Below are 19,790 nucleotides of genomic sequence, written 5' to 3' on the forward strand. Positions count from 1 at the left end.
GGAGGAGGCAAGTAGCATCTAACCTTGTTTTAGCAAGAGTTGGAGATAATCAGATTGGGCGTGTCACCTGATACCTTCTTAAAACAGCTCTTCTGCCCCATCCAGACTATTCTGGAAAGGACTCACGTACCTTTATTCTAGAGTCTGATGAGCTCTTTTTTCAGTCTTGCTAAATCCTTCACCGCTACAACTTTCCGTGACTGTGACTTCCACAGTCTAGTTGCACATTTCCTTTTCTCGCTTTCAGGTTTGGCACCTTTTAATTGAAGTGACGCTCCCCTTGTTCTTGTGTGACGACAGGGAGAAGAGACGTTCCTGAGCTACTTTCCTCTAGACCACTAATTATTTTACGTAGTTCTATCACATCCCCTCTTATCTGTCTCCTCTTTAGGTCACAATCCCAGTCTTTTCAATCTCTTCATAGGAGAGTTATCTAGGCTCTCGGTCATTCTCAAAACCCTTCTCTGATCCCCTTCCAGTTCCGCAATGTCCTTTTTGAGATGGGGTGTCCAGTACTGCACACAGTACGCCGATAAGGGGGCACCATTGATTATATAGAGGCATTACTCTGCTCTCTGTGTTATTCTCCATCCTGTTCTCTATGCATCCTGACATCTCCTTTGACCATAGCTGCACACTGAGCAGACACTGTTAATTGAACTGTGTGGGCCCTTTGTAGATCAATCAATAAAGACACCTGTTCAGTGGGAAGCTGCAGCCAAGAAAAGCAAACACTGTTGGGATGCACAGGCAATGGGAGGGGAATAATACAGAGCATATGATAAAGCCTTTACACAAAGCAATGGTGCACCTGGAAAATTCACCTGAGTAGAGGGGTCAGCACAAGACCCAGGCATTGCTCAAGTTTCACAGCAGCCCTGAGGGGCCCCGGGAGCAGTTCTTACTCACATGAGTAGCCCTTGCTCATGTGGGCAGGCCGTCTTCGATTTTTGAAGGCAGGACAGCTTGTGACCCCAGCAGCAGCACAGACTCGAACGCCCTCTTCTCAGACTGGGCTGGGAGCGGTGACCCCTGGGGGTCTTTCCATCACCACAGTTACACGCAAACAGCGAGGGGAGTTTGGTCCAGTACTTTATTCATTGCATTCGGAAATCAGGCACCATCCAGCCAGAGCGATATCCACCCCCCCCAACAAGGCATTAGCAGGCACAGGAGTAAAATCAGGGCATGGGAGAGATTTAAGAGGAAGCCACCCTCAGCTTGTCACATCCCAGATGCGGACTCCCCTATGGACAATCCAACCACTTCAGAATACAGTCAGATACCAGTAAATCAGCTTCTGGCCGAGTGCTCTGCCCACGGCAAGGTTGGGGTTTGGTGTCTTGTGCGCACGGCACTACCGTCCTTTAGCAGGTAGTGCTCCGAGCCCGGGGAGCATCTCAACCCTCTTGGGTACCTCACCTCATCTGAACCTTCAAGAGACGGCTGGCTGAGCTGCATTTGTTTCAGGCAAAACTGAGGGGACTCCCAGGAGGAGTCTCAGACAAGGAGACTCCCTCACAGAGCCAGAGTCAGTGGAGCTGCACCTATGAACGTCAGTGGATCTGAGAATCTGGAGAGTCCCAGACACCTTGGAGTACAAGGGATGTTAACCCGCCAGAGGCTCTCCTTTGGAGTAGAGCTGAAATTTAAGGGGGGAGGGGCAGGGCATTTGGGTGGGAGTTAATCATTTCCATGCCAGCCAAGAAATGGCTCGGATTCCTTCGGGATCTGCTCATGGAATACTGAACAAATTCACCAGGGCCGCCCCCCAGAGCCAGGGCTGTATACTTTCTTATCTTGAATATTGGGCTCCCTGTCCCCACCTGCCACCCACATTCGCTATTAATATGAAACCCCAGGGCTCAAACCAGAGCAGCATTCTCCAGGATCTATTAACCCTAAGGCCCCAGAGCCCCTGCCCAGGCCCAGCACTGCACTTGCTGCAAGAGGGTGAATTTCAGTGCATTAACATTAATGCAGCTGGATCCTTCCCTTTGCAGCTAAGGGCTAGACCCACGCACCGGGTGCTGGTGTCCATGGAAGGAACTTTTGTGTTGTGGCAGCTGGATTTATTTTTTGGTTGAATTGCTTTGGAAGCAGGCCTGGTTGGCTTAGCTCTATCAGCATTGTAGTAGGTAGAGGGCTCTGAAAGAGACTTTCCTCTTAGCTCAGTTTAATAACAAGCCCGATGGACATGTTAGAAAACTGTCATTCCGAGGAAAGAAAATAGGATACAAATGTGGTTAGTGCAAGAAACACTCAGCATGGTCTGATCTCAGCACCCTGCCCCAGACTCAATGGGAAGCTGCCGCTGTGAGTGCAGAATGCCATGCATTGTGACAGGGCTGCACTGAACCCAATGTGATCTTCTAATAGATGCTCCAGTTTCTTCTCCAGCTTAAGATCCCTTCATTTCATCAGCAGGGAACAAGCGTCTCAGCTTCTCAAGCAGCAGTCCTGCTCTGTGGCTGGGCAAGGGAAACGCAGGCTGTCCCCAGGGACTGGTGTCAGTTCTCATTGCTCCATTGCCTTGTAATGGTACCTGGCTTTTATATGGCACTTTTCACCAGAAGATCTCAAAAGCATGTCACAATCTTCCGTGTATTTATCTTCCCAACCCCCTTGTGAGGTAGGGCAGGAGGGGAACTGAGGCACTGAGAGGCTGAGTGTCTTGCCCAAGATTGCACAAGGAAGTTTGTAGCAGAGAAGAGAATTGGATCTCAGTCTGCAAAGCCCTAGGCTAGCGCCCTAGTCACTGGACCCTCAGTGGCATTATGACAACATGCAGCAGCTAAGGGTCTTCCCCACAGATTTTAAGGTCCAAAAGGATTGTTCAGATCACCAGAAGCGGTGGCAGTCTGATCACCTCTGACGTTTGAAACAAAATCGTTAAGCTTTGTGAAGACTAGAGAGGTTCTGCAAAACACAACCAGCGCCACACAGACTTTCATTCCTCTTTCTCCTAAGGAATTCAACTTGCTATCCAGGCTGAATGGCTGCATTTGGCTCAGAGGAGGGTTCTCGTTGCAAAGAAGAGCCAGACTGTGCCTTTTCCATGAGTCGCAGCCATTTGGTCTCGGATGAGTGTTGTTCTACATCAGAAAACATCTGGGGCTGTTACAATACCACCTCACCAAAGCTAGACGCGTCGGTGCGTGGCCGTGTCCTGACACGGGAAAAAGAGTGGTCTGCATGCAGGTATTGGTTTACTCAGTGCTATGCTTATGGGGCTAACCAGAGACACAGTCCAATTGTGGTCGCTGAGTCTTCTCAGCTCCCATTGACTTCAGTGGAGTCAACAACAGCTCTGCTGCTTTGAAAATCAGGCGATTTATGTAGGCGCCTAACTACGAACTAGGCGACTATTTGTAAAAATCTTGTCCCTAGTATCCAAACCAAAGACCAGTTGCACAGTTGGATTTGCAGCTGGAATGTTGTATTTACAAGTTTTTTAAAACTAACTGGGCCCCACTGGAAAAAGGCAACTACAATATTAACCAAAAATATTTGGTAATGATTCCCACTTTTGTAGGTAAATTTCCCAGGGTACATAATTCTTAACAAGAGGAGTTCAATGGCCTTGAGTTAAACAAGGCATCTCCTTTACATTTGCTCTTGTTCCGCCCAGGTGGAATGTTTGAGGTTTGTGCTGTGCTGGAATCCATCATGACAGAGACAATCACTCCAAACCGAGATAAATATGTAATTGGTGCAGTATAGCCTTGCAGCCAGAGACCTTGAGGAACGGAATTTCTTAGACAGTCTGTAAAATTGAACAGAGAAATGTTACGTCTGTGCTCAGTTGCTCTTCAGCTTGGCTGTTTAGGTAGAAATAAATATCACCCCACACTTCATCAGAAAGTCTTGAGTAAGCAACATACTGGAATGCCCTTTGGAGTAGCATCGCACACAGACGCTCGTTTCATAGTGACAATTATGAGATGAACTTCATACACATCCCCATCTAAGTCCTTTCATTCTCAGCTGTGGATCATGCATGTTTATCATTCTGGATGTATCCTCTGAGGTCCAATGCAGGGTTGGCTAGAAAGAAATGATTCTGTTTGCCCTTGCAGAGCATTCTGAATGCATGGTCTCCTCCAGATCCCATTGACATATCCTGGCACTATGGATCGTCTATATTTGAAGTGTTGTACTTGGTCATCTTAGCCAGAGAGGAGTTGTAGCCATATGGCTGATGGAGAACAATCCAATCCCTTCCTAGCGTAGCCCTGTTTCCCCTATTAACACAGCACGTCCTGAACAGCTGAAATCCTTTCCGGTGATACCCTGTCAGACCTGTCCTGTGACTCTTACTCAATGGAGCAGTCCCATGGATTTGAATGCCACTACTTGTGTCAGTAAGAGCCAGTCACCTGAGTAAAGGGTTACATTTTCTAGTGAAATCCCAGTCATAGAGTCATCGAAATGTAGAGCTGGAAGGGATCTTGAGAGGTCATCAAGTCCAGCCCCTGAGACCATCCCAGACAGGTGTTCAGCAGTACAGGTGCCGGGTGTTGATGAATACAGTTCAAAGCTTTGTCCTCTATAGGACATGGTCAATGTTTGCAGGTTTGCTCAATGTACAGTCAAGAGCAAAATCTAGCGCTTGGGCCCAACCTGCTTGTCTCCACACCAGTATTCTGCTCTCCTAGCACATAGTGTGAAATTTACTTGCCCACAGAGGACCTGCATGGGGATGAATGTCACCTATGGGGAGAGGAGAAGGTCAAAGTTGGGGATCCACTAGGCATGTCTAAGAGCAGGATCAGGCCCTAATAATCTCATGGCAAATCCAGCCAGGCTGAAAGAGGCATTGCTTGCCACCCGCGAGTGCTGAGCCTGAGCAGCCCTCAGCGGTTAAAGAAGAATGACTTGATGTTCTGAAAAAAGCGTGATTTCTGTCTCTGCCGTTGCTTCTTCCGGATGACGGGGATCCAGACAAAGCCGCAAACCAGGAGCATCAGCCCCAGGGACAGGAATGCCGGGCCACACATTTTGTAAACATTCTTATTGATCGTTATGAAGCAGGACAGGCTGGTGACCACCACCCCAAAGAGGAAGATGGCGCCTCCAACAGAAACCACCACGATGGGCTTGTGGTAGATCTCCCACTTGTTCCTGGGTGCATTGGCCCAGACGGACTCACTCCTGGAGCTGATGCACAGCGTGCTGGCTGTGTTGCTAGTGATCAAATCCTTGGATTCAGGGGACTTTTCACTCCCATCCAGGTTCTTGGGGTGGGTTTCCATGGTGCTGGGCATTGCGGGTCTGGGGGTTAATGCCTGAGAGGAACAGAAGAGGAAAACAGAGGGGATTAGCACTGCGGGGACTGACATTCATTCACAGGGTCATGCCGTTTGGAGGGGTCACTGATTAGGTGGGGCCAAAGGCCACCCCAGAGCCAGAGCACAGAAAGGCTCACGGGGTTGCAGCTGAGAGAGGACTGTATTGCTCCTGTGGGAACACCGCAGCTTAAAAATACCCCAGCTGGGCCCAGTTGTGCCCGGGCATTGAGCAGGCCCATAGGAACTCCCCACACTGTGCCCCTGTGCATGGGTCCGGCACAGTTTTTGCTCCATGGATCACAAGAACCCAGCTCCCACTGGGGCACTTCGGTGAAATGGCCAGTTTTCCAAGGGTGCTCTACACCCAGCACCTCCCAGTGCTCTTGGTGGGAGCTGCTGGGCGCTGAGCACTTTGGAAAATCTGGCCCTTTTGGGACCACCCCTAGGGCAAGGCTAACAGCACTAGCTAGCAGCCCCTGCCCTGCCTTAGAGCAGCCAGCAGAGCTGACCAGGTACTGCGGTCAGTGTGTGCCACATTCTCAGAGCAGGCATCAAAGGGATGGGAGGAGCAGAGCTCTGGAAGGCCCGGTGGCCTGTGTCTCCTTTCTCATGCCCTGCATTTCCACCTGAATCCCCCGCTGCTTACACCAGAGTGAGAGAAGACCCCGCCCATGAGATACAAGGACCCCAAAATGCTTCACCAGGGAATGTGTCATTGTCCCCATTTAACTAATGGGGAAACTAAGGCACAGAGTGGGGTGATGGCTTGCCCAGGTCACCCGGCAACTTGGAGAGCAAGTTGGGAATGTGGTGCACATGCCAAGCTGCCCCGTCCAGTGCCCTACCCAGTGGGCCACGCTGCCTTCTCACAAGCCTGTGCCATGGCTTCCTCAGACATACTTGCCCCCACAGGCTTTCTAACCCAGAATGCACTGGAGGGGCCTAGTGACAAGCTTTCCCTAGCCAGCACCCCCAATCCAGCCTGGTTTCTTGCTGGGACCCACCCTGTTCAAATCTCCCAACAGTAGTGCCTTCCTTGGGCTAAACACTCTAGGCTAGACAAGGCCACCTGGGGAGAGAGAGAGATGAGAGACCAAACAGAGCAGTTGGTAGGACTGGGTCTAACTTCGCCTTTGTGCTGTCTCCCTGCTTGTGCATCTGGGCAGCAGCTGGCCACAGTCAGTCCCAGAACGTGGGACTTGTCAAGGCCACATGTAATTTTAGTTTAGGGAGGCAGTGTGTGGCTCAGCAGCTAGTATGGTAGGCTGGAACTGAGGACACCTGGCTAGGTTATATTTCTGGCTCTGCCTGGGGCCTGCTGGGTGACCTTGGGCATGTTGCTTCCCCTATCTGTGCCTCAGTTTCCCCATCTGTACAATGGGGCTAATAATACTGGCCACCTTTGCAAAGGGCTTTGAGCTCACTAGAAGAAAAGTGCTAGATCCGGGCTAGGTGTTAATACGCAGCCTTTGATTTGCCAGGAGGAGAGTGAGAGACATTTCTGGGCTGGTGAGTGGTTTGCGCTCCCCGAGGTGCTGTTAGCTGCAGGATCTGCTCATGTATGTGGAAAGGCTCCGATTCTAAGTAATCCACACAGCAAATTGCTCTCACTGGCATTGCTGGGGTCAGTGATGCTGCCTCCTCATGGGCCCCAGGGTTGCAGTTACTTTCTCACCAAATCAAGAAGGAAATCCATTTTCTCGGAAGCCAGCAGTGTAATGCAGAGAAGCCATTAGGATAAGAGGGAAAGTGGTGGGGTTTCTATAAACTGCTATTTCTACTGGGCTCTGATTGGTTGCTGGCTGTTGCTGAAACACAGAAAGCAGGCAGATTAACCCCTCAATGCTTGCTGTCTGCCCTTTGGAAACTTCAGCTGGTATGCAGCAGAAAATGCCAGATCCACCCGCCGTGGCCTACAGCCCAGAGAGCGGCAGATCATGGATGCCAGTCTAGCTATTTCGTTCATCAGTGTCTGTGGAATAATTCCAGCCCAGCTGCAGGTGTAGTTTGGCTTATTTCACCTGGAGCGTAGGCCTCTCAGCCATCACACCGGGGGCTGGATGACCCAGGAATGGCTGGGTGACACAGAGAGCGATGCCAGCTTTGTAACTGTGGCCAGCCCCCTATCCATCTAAGGTTCAGGGCTTTGTAATTCTCCTGCAAGAACAGAGGGAAGACAGAGTGCATAATGTGTGCAGGGAAATGCTCTGCTTTAGGGGTCTCCTGTAGGTATCTATTTAAGGGGCAAACCCAGAACCTTGCACTCAGGACTCAGCAGGCATGCAAAGGAAGAAATTACATTTAACTGCTTTGGGCCCGAATCTAAAGACTCAGGCCCATGGCTAGCTTTAGGCACGTCAGTTACTCCAGTGTTTTCAATGGGCCTGTCATGTGAAGTGAAGCACTGTCATAAGGCTTTGCAGGTGCAGGCCCATGTTTTTTAGTACAGCCCACAGTCGTTTGCTCTGGGCAGGATTTGTGATCCAGAGCAGTAAGCTTTTGAAAACTCTTCAGTCCTCATTTGACATATGCAGGGTGATTAGCTTCATCTGCATTCTTTGTTCATCTTTGGGGCTGCATAAAATTGCATCTCCTGCATTTGGCTGGGGTTAGGAGACATGGAAAACTGCCTTGTCAGTGCCCAGGGCTGGACTGTGAACCCTGGAAAGTCCTTCCAGCCAGCTGTCAGATCAGAAGTGGGCTGAGACCTCAGAAAATTTCCCATTGCAAGGAATCAATGAGGGAGCTGATGCTGTGTAAATGGAGTGCAGTTAGAGAGGTTACCAAGCTGGCACAGCTGCTAAGAAATCCTGTCCGTATTCTGGTGTAATGGTCCAAATGGAGCAGCCAGTGCCCGATGCCAGTGGCTCCTAAGATTTGCCCCCTGCCCATGTGTTCAGTTTATTGTGAACAGTGTCCTCCCTGTTCTGGCCATGGTCACTTTCCTTCTAGTGCACCCCTTTGGAAAGGTGGAGGAATAATGCTGGGAACAATAGCTAGGATCCCCAGTCAAGGGTCAGGGCCCCACTGTGCTAGGGCTGTACAGACAAAGAACGAAAAAGACAGTCCCTGCCCCGAAAGCTCCCCATCTACATGCCAGACAGGATGTAACAGGTGGACAAAATAGATCCAGAGGGTGGGGAAAGGATGAGGAAACACTGTGAGAAAAAAGCAGAATCACAAAATGGATCACATCTCTGTCTGGGAGTCTGAGAGAGGCTCCCAGATCTGATGCAAATAAGTGACTGTCCTGGATTCTCATAAGCCCCCACCCTCAGTACTTCATCCCCACTAGAGCTGGGTGACTAACCAGTCCCTGGCAGTTCAAAAACAAAACTTGGTTCGACCCAAAGGGAAATAAAACATTCCAAAACATTTTAGTGAATCTAGAATCAACAAGAATTTAGCTTTGTTTAAGTTTCTGGGCACTTTTTTCACGTAAACGCAAAGGAAATAAAGGGCTAGATTCACAGAATGGAGGCGGAGGAGGAGTTGGTGATGATTACAGGATTAGAAAACATCTTATAGTGATGGACTCAGGGAACTCAATCTGTTTAGTTTAACAAAAAGAAGGTTAAGGGGTGACTTGATCGCCGTCTGTAAGCACCTGCCTGGGGAACAAATATTTGATAGTGGGCTCTCAGTCTAGCAGAGAAAGTCATGACATGACTCAACGGCTGGAGGTTGAAAACAGACAAATTCAGACTGGAAATAAGACCTACATTTTGAACAGGGAGAGGAATTAATCGCTGGAACAATTTACCTAGGATTGTGGTAGATTCTCCATCACTGGCAATTTTTAAATCAAGACTGGGTGTTTTCCTTAAAGCTCTGCTCTGGGAATGATTGTGGGGCAGGCTTCTGGCCTGTCAGACTAGCTGACCCCAATGGTCCCTTCTGGCCCTGGGATCTCTGACCCATATAACTGCCAGCCCAGTAATTAGGTTGCTGCCCTGCAGTGGGTTCAGTCCCTCCACTGCCTGCCATGGAAGAGGAATCTGAACTCGGGCCTTCTGTGTTACAAGAGGTGCCCCAGTCACTGGCCTATGGGATGGTCTGGGAAGAGTCTCTCTGCTGGTGAAGCTGCTCCACTGTGTCTGTAATATTTGAATAGTCACTGGGGCAGGCAAAGCAGATGCTGATTCTAGAGCACCGTGGCGAGGGCATGTGCTTATACTAGGGGCCACCCCAGTCCAGCTCCCTTTGTACTCCAGGCAAAGGAGGGAATGCACTGGCGTCTCCCAGACCCCAGTTATGGGCCCTAACGATGGGGCTAGGGTGGGTGGAGGCAAGTGGGCCCCCTCAGGGTGTTGGAAATCCTGAACGATTGTTTTTGCAGAAACTATTTGGCAGATTCATGTCATATTTGTGAATAGAGCCGGGGCGACAAAACGGTATTTTTGGCAAATAAAAAATGTGTCCCAGCTGTAAATCCAGCCCCTCTCTTCTCCTCGGCAGACTCCCCGTAGCAGTCAGTCAGGGCTGCTGGGGCTGTGTCCCTTCCAAATAATGACCCCTCAAGAGGGCTGAGGTGGGTGGGTGGCTGGCTGGCTTCAGGGGGCCCATTCCCCTGGACATAACCATCCCCCGGCTGAGGGGGAGCGACTTGTCCCGCCTGCACTGGGAGCCAGTGTTGGAGCTGGGAATGGATCCCCAGGCCCAGAACTACTTTGCTGAGTGCACAGCGGGTGGAAGGCAGCATTGTGCGTCCGAGACCAAGCTGGCTAGGGCCTCGGGCAGTGCCACAGCCACCCAGAATGGGCCAGAGTTGGTCAGGAGGGCCAGGAGCTGTGGAGAGCCCTAGGGGAAGCTGCTTGGGGGTTGGGTGAAGCGGGAAGTTCCCTGGCACTTGGCTGCGCTGAGCACGGCACAGGCCCCCATAGCTGGGGTGCGTGGCTCACAGCCCTGAGCGGTGCTGCCATCTCAGCGCTGCGGGCCCAATGCCCTGGCAGGATGGCTGATGCCTGTGCCTCACGCTGTGCAGAGAGATCAGCTTTCCCCCTTTCCAGCCAACCCCTGCCCTGCCCCGAGTGCTCTGCAAATGAGTCCCTGGTGCCACAGCGTGACTCCTGGGCCTGGTCGCCACGCACAGGTGATGAGCCTGCTACAGCCTGGCTAACAGAGCCAGGACTTTTAGCTCAGGTAGCAGAGGCCTGTGTATTGCAATCTAGAGGACTCAGGTACAATCCCCACTGCTGCTGACACAGGGGCAGTTGCATGCCCCCGCTGCCCTTAGAAAGACCAATGCCCAAGGCTGGAAAAGACCAGCAAGTCCGCAGCGGGAGCAGCGTTGTTCCCACCATTGCCCACTCTGTCTGTCCCTAGAGATAGGGCCTCTTCCCGGTCTTCCCCGCCTAACACTTCTTTCCAGCCAAAGGGGGGAACCAGGAGTCACAAATGCCACATCCCCAACTCCAACATCCCAGCAAGGTGCCTGGCTACTGGCAAGAGCCCTTAGCAGGTTGTCAAGAAATACCCAAGGCATCATTCTCCTCTCGCTGCTGTGCTGCGTGGGACTCTGGGAAGGTCAATTATTTTGTGCAGGAAATTCTCAGCATCTCCTGGTTTGTCTAAGTTTCCTGAGACATGTTTTTGGGTATTTTTTTGTCCCCTCCACTGATTGCTAAGAAACGGAAATCAGATTTGACTTCCAACTGCTAGGAAATCTAGAGATTCTCAGTAACAAAAAGAACAAAATTGACTAAGTCAGTCAACAAATGGAGAGCTGGTAAAAGTGGGAAATCCTTTTCAACAATATGTATTTTGCATTTCAAGGCTACTGGATCCCAAGTTATTACGCTCAACACAGGAGCAACAGGATGAATTTCTCTGATCTGGGTTATGCAGGAGGTCACATTAGATGCTCTAATGGTCCTTTCTGGCCTTGGAATCTGTGAATCTCGGAATCTCTCAATGCGCCATCTGGATTTACAGGTGTCTTTGTGGTGGATGGAAAGGAGGAATTGATACAGTGCGACGTGCATGGGATCATAAAGAGAAGGTGTGTGGATCTCAAACTGCTCTGGAATGGCAGCTCTCCAGCCTATGGAGACACCCCTCACTGTGTCCCCTGGATTCTCTGCCCTTTTCATGCGTGTAGAAGTTTTATGGTGCAGTTAATAAACAATGCCTTTGCACCTGGGAATGATTCCTATTGTTCCTTAACATGTTTTCAATAGATCTTGGAGCCCTGGGGAAACTGCAGAAGATTGGGAGAAAACTAATGTGCCAATTTTCAAAAAGAGTAAACGGGATGACCCCAGTAATTCTAGACCTCTCAGCCTGACCTCGATCCCAGGCAAGCTGACAAGCTGCTGAGACAGGAGCTGAGAAATAAAGAATTAAAGGAGGGGAAGTTAATTAATGCAAATCAATGGGGGTTTATGGAAAATAGATCCTGTCAAACTAACTTAATATCTGTTTTTGATGAAAGTACAAGTCTGGTTGGTTGATAAGGAAATAGCGTTGACATGATTGATTGCAATGTCTGTAAGGTATTTGACTTGGTACCGCACGACATCTTGATAAAAAAACTAGAACGATATAAAATTAACATGGCACACATTAAATGGATTAAAAGCTGGCTAACTCCAAATGTAACTGTAAATGGGGAATCATCACTTAGTGGGTGTGTTTCCAGTCGGGTCCAGCCAGTATCACTTTGTGGCCCTACATTTACATTAACATTTTTATCAGTGACCTGGAAGAAAACATAAAATCATCACTGATAAAGTTTGCAGATGACCCAAAAATTGGGTGAGTGGCAAATAATAAAGAGGGCAGGTCACTGATACAGAGAGACCTGGATCACTTGGTAAACTGGGTGCAAGCAGACAGAATGCACTTTAATACAGTTACATGTAAAAGTATGCGTCTAGGAACGAAGAAAGGCCATACTTACAGAATGAGGGACTCTATCCTGGGAAGCAGGGACTCTGAAAAAGATTTGGGTTTATGGTGGATAATTATCTGAACATGAGCTCTTAGTGTGACACTGTGGCCAAAAGGGCAAATGTGATCCTGGGATGCATAAACAGCAGAATCTCAGGAAGAAATAGAGCAGTTATTTTACCTCTGTATTTGGCACTGGTGTGAACACTGCTAGAATCCTGTGTCCAGGTCTGGTGCCCACAATTCAAGAAGGATGTTGATAAATTGGAGAGGGGTCAGAGAATAGCCATGAGAATGATTAGAGGATTAAAAAACTTGCCTGGACTCAAGGAGCTCAATCTATTTGGCTTAACAAAGACAAGGTTAAGGGGTGACTTGATCACAGTCTGTAAGTATCTGCATGGGGAGCAAATGTTTAATAATGGGCTCTTCAGTCTAGTGGAGAAAGGTCTAACATGATCCAATGCTGGAAGTTGAAGCTAGACAAATTCAGACTGGAAATAAGGCATACATTTTTAACAGTGAGTAATTAACCATTGGAACAATTTACCAAGGGTCATGGTGGACTAGCCATCACTGACAATTTTCAAACCAGGACTGGGTGTGTTTCTAAAAGCTCAACTCTAGGAATTTCTTGGGGGCAGTTCTCTGCCCAGGGCTATAAAGGAGGTCAGCCTAGAAGATCACAATGGTCCCTGCTGGCCTTGGAATCTTTGACTCTCTTTGGGTTGTTGGCGACATCAAGGAATTTACTATAATTAACGCCCCCCACCCCTGGTTTTAGGAGTTTAGAGCCCCTGTCACGGTGACTCTGTCCATGTTTGGGTTTTCTATAGTCCTTTCACCACACAATCTAAGCACTAGTGAATGACACAGAAACTGGCTTGTTCCCCTTCTCTTTGTGCCAGAGGTGACATGATCCCAAGCTGGGCAAAATGAAATATACAGACAAGGTACTGGGAGCCCCACCTTCATCCACCCCACTGAGCAGGTACATCAGTGAGATGACCACACATGGAACGACAGGTTTGTTTTACCTCCAAGTGCAGCAGAACTTAAAGGAGCAAGCCAACCGGTCACTGACCTGCACTGGTGCTGAGACTGTCTAGGAATAAAGCATCTGGGTGAAGGGCCACAGAGTGCATCTGATTATTGAAGGAATGAAGGTTTTAAAAAGTGAACTCACCATGGATGATCCCGGCACGTGGGCACGACACTCTCAGAGACAAGGGAACCGGCTACATTAACTATCTCCTCTATGCTCAGGGGGCAATCCAACGGTCAGCCCTCCCATCAGTGCCCCCAGGAGCAGATGTTGAAACACCCCAGGATTATTGAGCTTTGCATCACTTTGTGTTGATCCTTTTAGAGCAGGATCCTGCAGTCCGGCCCCAGGCAAAGCTCTTGCTGACTTCAGAAGGCGCTTTGCCTGCACAAGGCATGCAGGATGGAGCCCTTCAAAAGCAGTTCAGCACATTAAACCAACCACCTTGCCCCTCTGCAACTCCCCGTGTATGACAAGGTCTCTGGTGTGGCGTGTGCTTGGGAAGACACAGGCTATTTAGACTCCAAGACTCTGGCTACAGATGCAGAAATAGGGGAAATATACGGTACAAAGGGTTTTAAGCTGCCCAGGAGTTGTTCAGTGACGGATGGGGGGCCAGATTCTGATCTCCATTACACTGATGTAAATTCAAGTCACTGCTGAGATCCATGCAGAGTTATTCTGCTGGTGTAACTGATAGCTGGGTCTGGCCCTGTGGACTGAATCCTGTGATTGCAGGTTTTTAGCATCCTCTGGAGTCAGAGACAGTTTAGAGGGTCCCAACAACTCACCCAGTGTCACCTGCCCATTAAGCATCAGATCTGGGACTATTTGCATATCCCTTTTCGGTGCTTACTTTGCAAAATATAGGTTCCTCCTCTCTAGAGACAAGAAACTCCCCAGCCCCCGAGTCCGGGGTTCAGTGATCCTCAGTTCCAACATGCATCTCCCGCCCATCCACAGACCTCCGCAATCCCAACCCGCAGCCCCTTCCTATTCATGGTGCTCCTCAATCACCACCCATAACCCCTTCTTATTCACACTGCCCCTCAATCCTGACTCGCAAGCTCCTCTTATTCATGGTGCTTCTAAATCCCAATGGTAAAAGATTCCTACTTACATGGCTAGCAGCTCAGGACTGGCTCCTCTGCCCCACACCTGGATGGAATTTGGAGTAAGTGGGTGTTATGATCTCCCAGCTCCAGCTAACTGTGCCCCACCCCCGACATTGTCTACAGGGCTGTGTTGAGTGGTTAATAACCAAGGGAGCATAGTCCAGCTCCGATGAGCTCACCAGCTATCAGCGAATGGCTTAACTCTTCCTTTCCCTGCTTCCAGGCCTTGAGAGCACAGGATTGGCTCCAGTGCAGCTGCTGGTGGGTTAATATAATGCCAGGCCTCAGCGGTGAGTCTAACTACATTGCAGGGGAGGAACTATGGTCAGTGGCTAGAGAAGCGAACAGGGCAGCAGAACTCCTGGGTTCAGTGGCTGATTTAGTGTCTGAGACCTTCAGCAAATCACTGAAACCTTTCTGGGCCTCAACTTCCCATCTCTAGAATGGGGACACTGCTACCCCCCAGCACAGGAAGCTGCAATTAACGTCTGGAAAGGGACTGGAGATCTGTGACTGGCGGGCACTACGGATTACACAAGATAGGAACCATCAGTGATTCATTCTTATGCCTGCACTGCCACAGGGCTGGGGCAGCTCTCACACACTGCCTTTCTCCTGCATAGACCCAGGGCCAGATTCTGATACCAGTTATCCCAGTGTGAATCTAGAGTGATTCCACTCATTTCAGTGGAGTGAATCCAGATTTGCATTTTAGGCAGTGAGATCAGAATATGCCCCCTGGGTCCTGCATCCTTGCTCTGGTTGTCCCAGCTCAGTTCCAATGGATCGTTGTTAATTTGGCACAGTCAGCAATGTCTACGCAGCCAAAGCCAGCACTGAGATGCTGTGTGCATTGGTTTTGTCTCCCTTCCAATACTACATGGCTATTCTGGTTATCCAGATAAAGGTCCAATCCCTAAATGAATCTTGCTAAATTCTTGGTCTCAATGACATCATGTGGCAGTGAGTTCCACAGTCTGACTCAGTGAGCAAGAAAGCATTTCCTTTGATCAGTGCTGAAGTCTTCACCTTTCACTTTCATGGACCGTCCCCATGTCATTACAGTCAGAGATAGCACCCATTGCTACCCAGACCCAAGGTGCCAGGCTACCTCATGGGAGTGGATCTGTGAGGAGTTTAGGCTGAAAGGAGGCTGAATCTCATGGGCCAGAACTGCCCCAATGCTGCGAACATGGAGGATGGACTCCTCACCTCACTGACATTGATGACAAAACTCCCATAGATTCACCAGGCCAGGATTTTCACCATGACTGAGGAACATTCTTCTGAATGTTTAGCCCAGTGCTCTGTGCCCTTGTGGCTCTGTTGGTTTCCACTCCCCACAAAGATCCTGGCGCCACTTTACCCCAGGATCTTTCACAGACACCCTGGATTTCTGGTGACTGTGTCAGATGTTCACACAAAGACCTGACTCCTAGAATTACCCCCCATCCAGTCAGTGAACAGAAACAGACCACATGGCTTAGGGTGGGCCGGGAGCTGTGAATTCCGACTCCTTTCTGCTGAGAAGGATTTATGATCGCTAATATAGTGGTAGCATCCAAAGGCCATGACCAGGATCAGGGCCCCATCGTGCCAGACACTGCACAAGGCCCTAGTGAGAGACAGTCCCTGCCCCAAGGAGCTCCCAGTCTGAGGAGCAATAACCACAGTGAGCAGCTGATGGAGGGGTCACAGGCTGAACTAGGGCCTGGGCTGCATGCAGGTCTCCATTGTCTCCAATGGAGAGTCACCCGTCAGGCCTAGAACCCGGCGAACACAGAACATGACCCTGGAGCTGTCCCAGCCCCTGTAAGTTCCTGCTGGCATCTGTGTGTCACAATGGCCCCACCAGACATGGTCCTTGCCTGGCCCGGGCTCTTCATGCCCCTGAGCCCCAACCCAGGTGTCAAGGTTCCTTCCCCACTCTGAACTCTAGGGTACAGATGTGGGGACCTGCATGAAAAGCCCCCTAAGCTTATTTTTAACAGCTTAGGTTAAAACTTCCCCAAGGTACAAACTATTTTACCTTTTGCCCTTGAACTTTATTGCTGCCACCACCAAGCGTCTAACAAATATATAACAGGGAAAGAGCTCACTTGGAAATGTCTTTACCCCTAAAATCCTCCCAAACCCTACACCCCCTTTCCTGAGAAAGGCTTGATAAAAATCCTCACCAATTTGCTTTTTCATTGTTGTTAAGATCCAAGAGTTTGGGTTTGTGTTTACCTATGCAATCAGGTTCTTAAAAGAAGAATTTTAATTGAAGAAAAGGTAAAAGAATCACTTCTGTAAAATCAGGATGGTAAATACCTTTCAGGGGTAATCAGATTCAAAACATAGAGAATCCCTCTAGGCAAAACCGTAAGTTACAAAAAGACACAAAAACAGGAATATACTTTCCATTCAGCACAACCTATTTTATCTGCCATTTAAACAAAACAGAATCTAACGCGTATCTAACTAGATTGCTTATTAGCCCTTTACAGGAGTTCTGACCTGCATTCCTACTCTGGTCCAGGCAAAAACAACACACAGACAGAGAGAACCCTTTGTTTCTCCCTCCCGCAGCTTTGAAAGTATCTTGTCTCCTCATTGGTCATTTTGGTCAGGTGCCAGTGAGGTTATCCTAGCTGCTTAACCCTTTACAGGTGAAAGGATTTTTCCTCTGGCCAGGAAGGATTTAAAGGTGTTTACCCTTCCCTTTATATTTATGACACCAGGTTTGCTCCCAGAGTCAGGGAGGTTTGCTGACCTGCCCTACACCCCTGGAGCTGACTGGCTCACTGCAAAGCCAGTGATGCCAGGCAGAACTCGTCTGAGCCAGACCTTGGAGGGGGCGACTGTGGTTATTACTCATGCCGGGAGGTGCTCTGGCCCTCCAGTGGTGCCGAGGCCACACAGAGAGGCTAACGAGCCTGTTACAGCCCAGCCTTACGGAGCTGGGCCTTTTGGCTCAGGCAGCAGAGGGTCGTGCGAAGGCACAGAGGTGACAGGTACGATCCCTGCTGCCGACACCCTGCCCAGGGATAACGTGCTACCTGAACCCACCCCAGGCAGAGCTCCCCCAAAGCGCTGAGCTCTCCATGTGCCCGGACTCCCGTCAGTGGTGCTTTTCCTGCGCAGCTTCTTCGGCTCTCCCCACAGCAGATGGTGGCTCCGCTCCCCAGAGCGCTTCACCACGTGCCCAGCTTGGCTGCGCTGTCCTGATGCCCGTGGCATGCTCTGCCCCAGTCACATAAAGCCCTTTGGAGCTGCCTCTCCTGGTGCTCAGAGGTGGGGCTGCTCAGTTACCCGGAGCAGGGAGAAGGGTCCTACCTTGCTCAGATCCAGGCATTGACTCCATGAGCTTGGGCCCAGATTACCCTCTCGCATACGTCGCACTAACTTCAACCCCAGAGGAGTGACTGGTCGGCGTGAGGAGGAGCCTGGCCTCATCCCCTCAGCCTACCTAGGCCAGCTGGATTCTCCATCACTGGTTGTTGCTTTCTGAAAGACATGAGGTCAGGGCTGGATGCAGGGAACCCTGGGTGAGGGTCTCTGGCCTGTGCTCTGCCCAACGCTGAGCACCCGCTGCTCCCAGGGATACGAGGGAAGCTTGCAGCTCAATGGCCTGGAGGATCAGCCCCAAGTGCTGCAACTGACCAAAAGGCCCATGGGATTTGGGGGGCTCAGGATTTGGTTTCAGCCAAAATGTCCCTCAACTGGGAAGTCCCTAAAGGGGCGGGTCAGCCCTCCACCCCAGGCCTCGAGATCATTCTCTCTCCTTCGCCGGGCCTGGCAATTGTTCTCTCTCCCTGGGGACAGGGCACAGTCAGGACCAGCTGCTTTGTTGCTGGGTTTAGGACAGTTCACGCCCTTGGCCATGGAGAGCTCCCTGCTGCTGTTCTTCACACGGCTTCCTCCTCTGGAGTGGTGCTGTCACCTTGTGGGCAGAGAGCTTTATTATTCTTTATTTATAGTAAGATGTGACCGAGGGGCCAAGCGACAGCAGGACCCATGCACTAGGTGCTGTACAGACAAACCCAGCACCAAGCCCCGCTCTGGGATGCAGTCGGGTGCTTGTGGATTTCAGGCACAGCATTGTGATGATTGTCCTAGGGACTCTTATCATTTCATCATCAGGGAAAAAAACCAAAGAACAAACTCAGCCTTTGGGGGTTTATTGCAGGGGCCTGGCTGGGGCAGGTAGGATTCACACAGAGAGGCCTCACGTCTGGGAACTTTATTAATGTCCTATATTCCAGCTGGAAGAAGGAAAAATCAGCTATAAAGGAAAAGTGAATGACATGCCACAGCCATCCACACACACACACAAAGCTGTGCACACAACCATGAACACTTGCACCTCAAAAAGCATGCACACAGGCACATGGAAATACACACCCACCCATGCACACACAAACACATACAATGTAGTCACTATTTGAATTAATGGTTCTGGTTGAAGCCACAGTGAGTTCGGCTCCTGGTGTTAAAGTTTCAAGCTCAACAAGTTGACAGTCACCTTTAGTGATTTTCTGAGATTGGGAGGCTCTATGAATGCACAAAAAATGAGGACAGGGACCACAAACACACTCACAAGTTCAGAGTCTCGTCTGCTCTAGAAGTTTTATTAAGCAAATGATGCAAGTTGCAATTACCAGCTAATGCATAAACCCTAAGGAAGTCCATGGAATGCCTAAAACCATATTCACACTCTGATCCCAAAGATCTTACAGAGTCCAATGGATCTCCCAACAGGTAGTCATCTACAAAGGGGTGGTTCCTGCTGGGGTCTTCCCCCTTTAGCCCAACCAGGGAATCTCTCTTACCTTGTTGTTTTGACCATGCCCACCACCTTATGCATATGCATGAGGGTTCCAACCCTCCTTTTCCATATCTGTACATGCACGTTGCGTAAAGGTTGGGTGCCCCGCTTTGCAGAGGTTGTTCTCTTACTGCCCCTTATTCTCATTAGCATCTATGCAAACATGTGTACATGGCAACCTGTGGTCAAAGCAGAACATCCCATGATGTAACAACCAGGTGTCTTGTGGTTCAGACTGGTACATGGCCATCTAGTTTTCTGGCACATCACCTATTGGCACATTCGTTCCAGTAATCTTGTAACCTTCCTGGCATTTGGTTATTCTTAGATCACCCCCTTATGTCAAGTTTCCTTAAACCTAAGGGCTAGTGTGGCTTAGCTGAAATCTTACAGGCCTCAGCATGTAGACCTCACATTACATCCTTGCTTTACTTATATATCTAATACACACTCAGCACTCCTGAATACTTGTCAGTCTTATAATTCTATAATCCTATTCTGTTTATATCTATACTGATACATCCGTATAGCCCACATTGATTACATAGGAAATACCCATGCCATAGATAATACAGTGCTAACTGAATGATAAAATGAACTAATTGGCTACAGAAATCATGTGCAAACTACCACACAAA

The 19,790-nt window shown here is 49.6% G+C and overlaps 1 protein-coding gene across 1 annotated transcript; it reads right to left on the reverse strand.

Moving 5' to 3' along the window:
- Window positions 1-1,090: 1,090 nt before the first annotated feature.
- PIRT (phosphoinositide interacting regulator of transient receptor potential channels) lies at window positions 1,091-14,423 on the reverse strand. Its single transcript, XM_073310525.2, has 2 exons — window positions 14,348-14,423; window positions 1,091-5,288 (listed from the first exon to the last, which is right to left on the reverse strand). The coding sequence occupies exon 2, from the start codon at window positions 5,265-5,267 to the stop codon at window positions 4,857-4,859; it is 411 nt and encodes a 136-aa protein (XP_073166626.1). The 5' UTR covers window positions 5,268-5,288; window positions 14,348-14,423; the 3' UTR covers window positions 1,091-4,856.
- Between the last annotated feature and the right edge of the window lie 5,367 nt (window positions 14,424-19,790).

This window comes from Lepidochelys kempii, chromosome 14 (assembly GCF_965140285.1).
Source record: "Lepidochelys kempii isolate rLepKem1 chromosome 14, rLepKem1.hap1, whole genome shotgun sequence".
In the NCBI taxonomy this organism is placed as follows: domain Eukaryota; kingdom Metazoa; phylum Chordata; order Testudines; family Cheloniidae; genus Lepidochelys; species Lepidochelys kempii.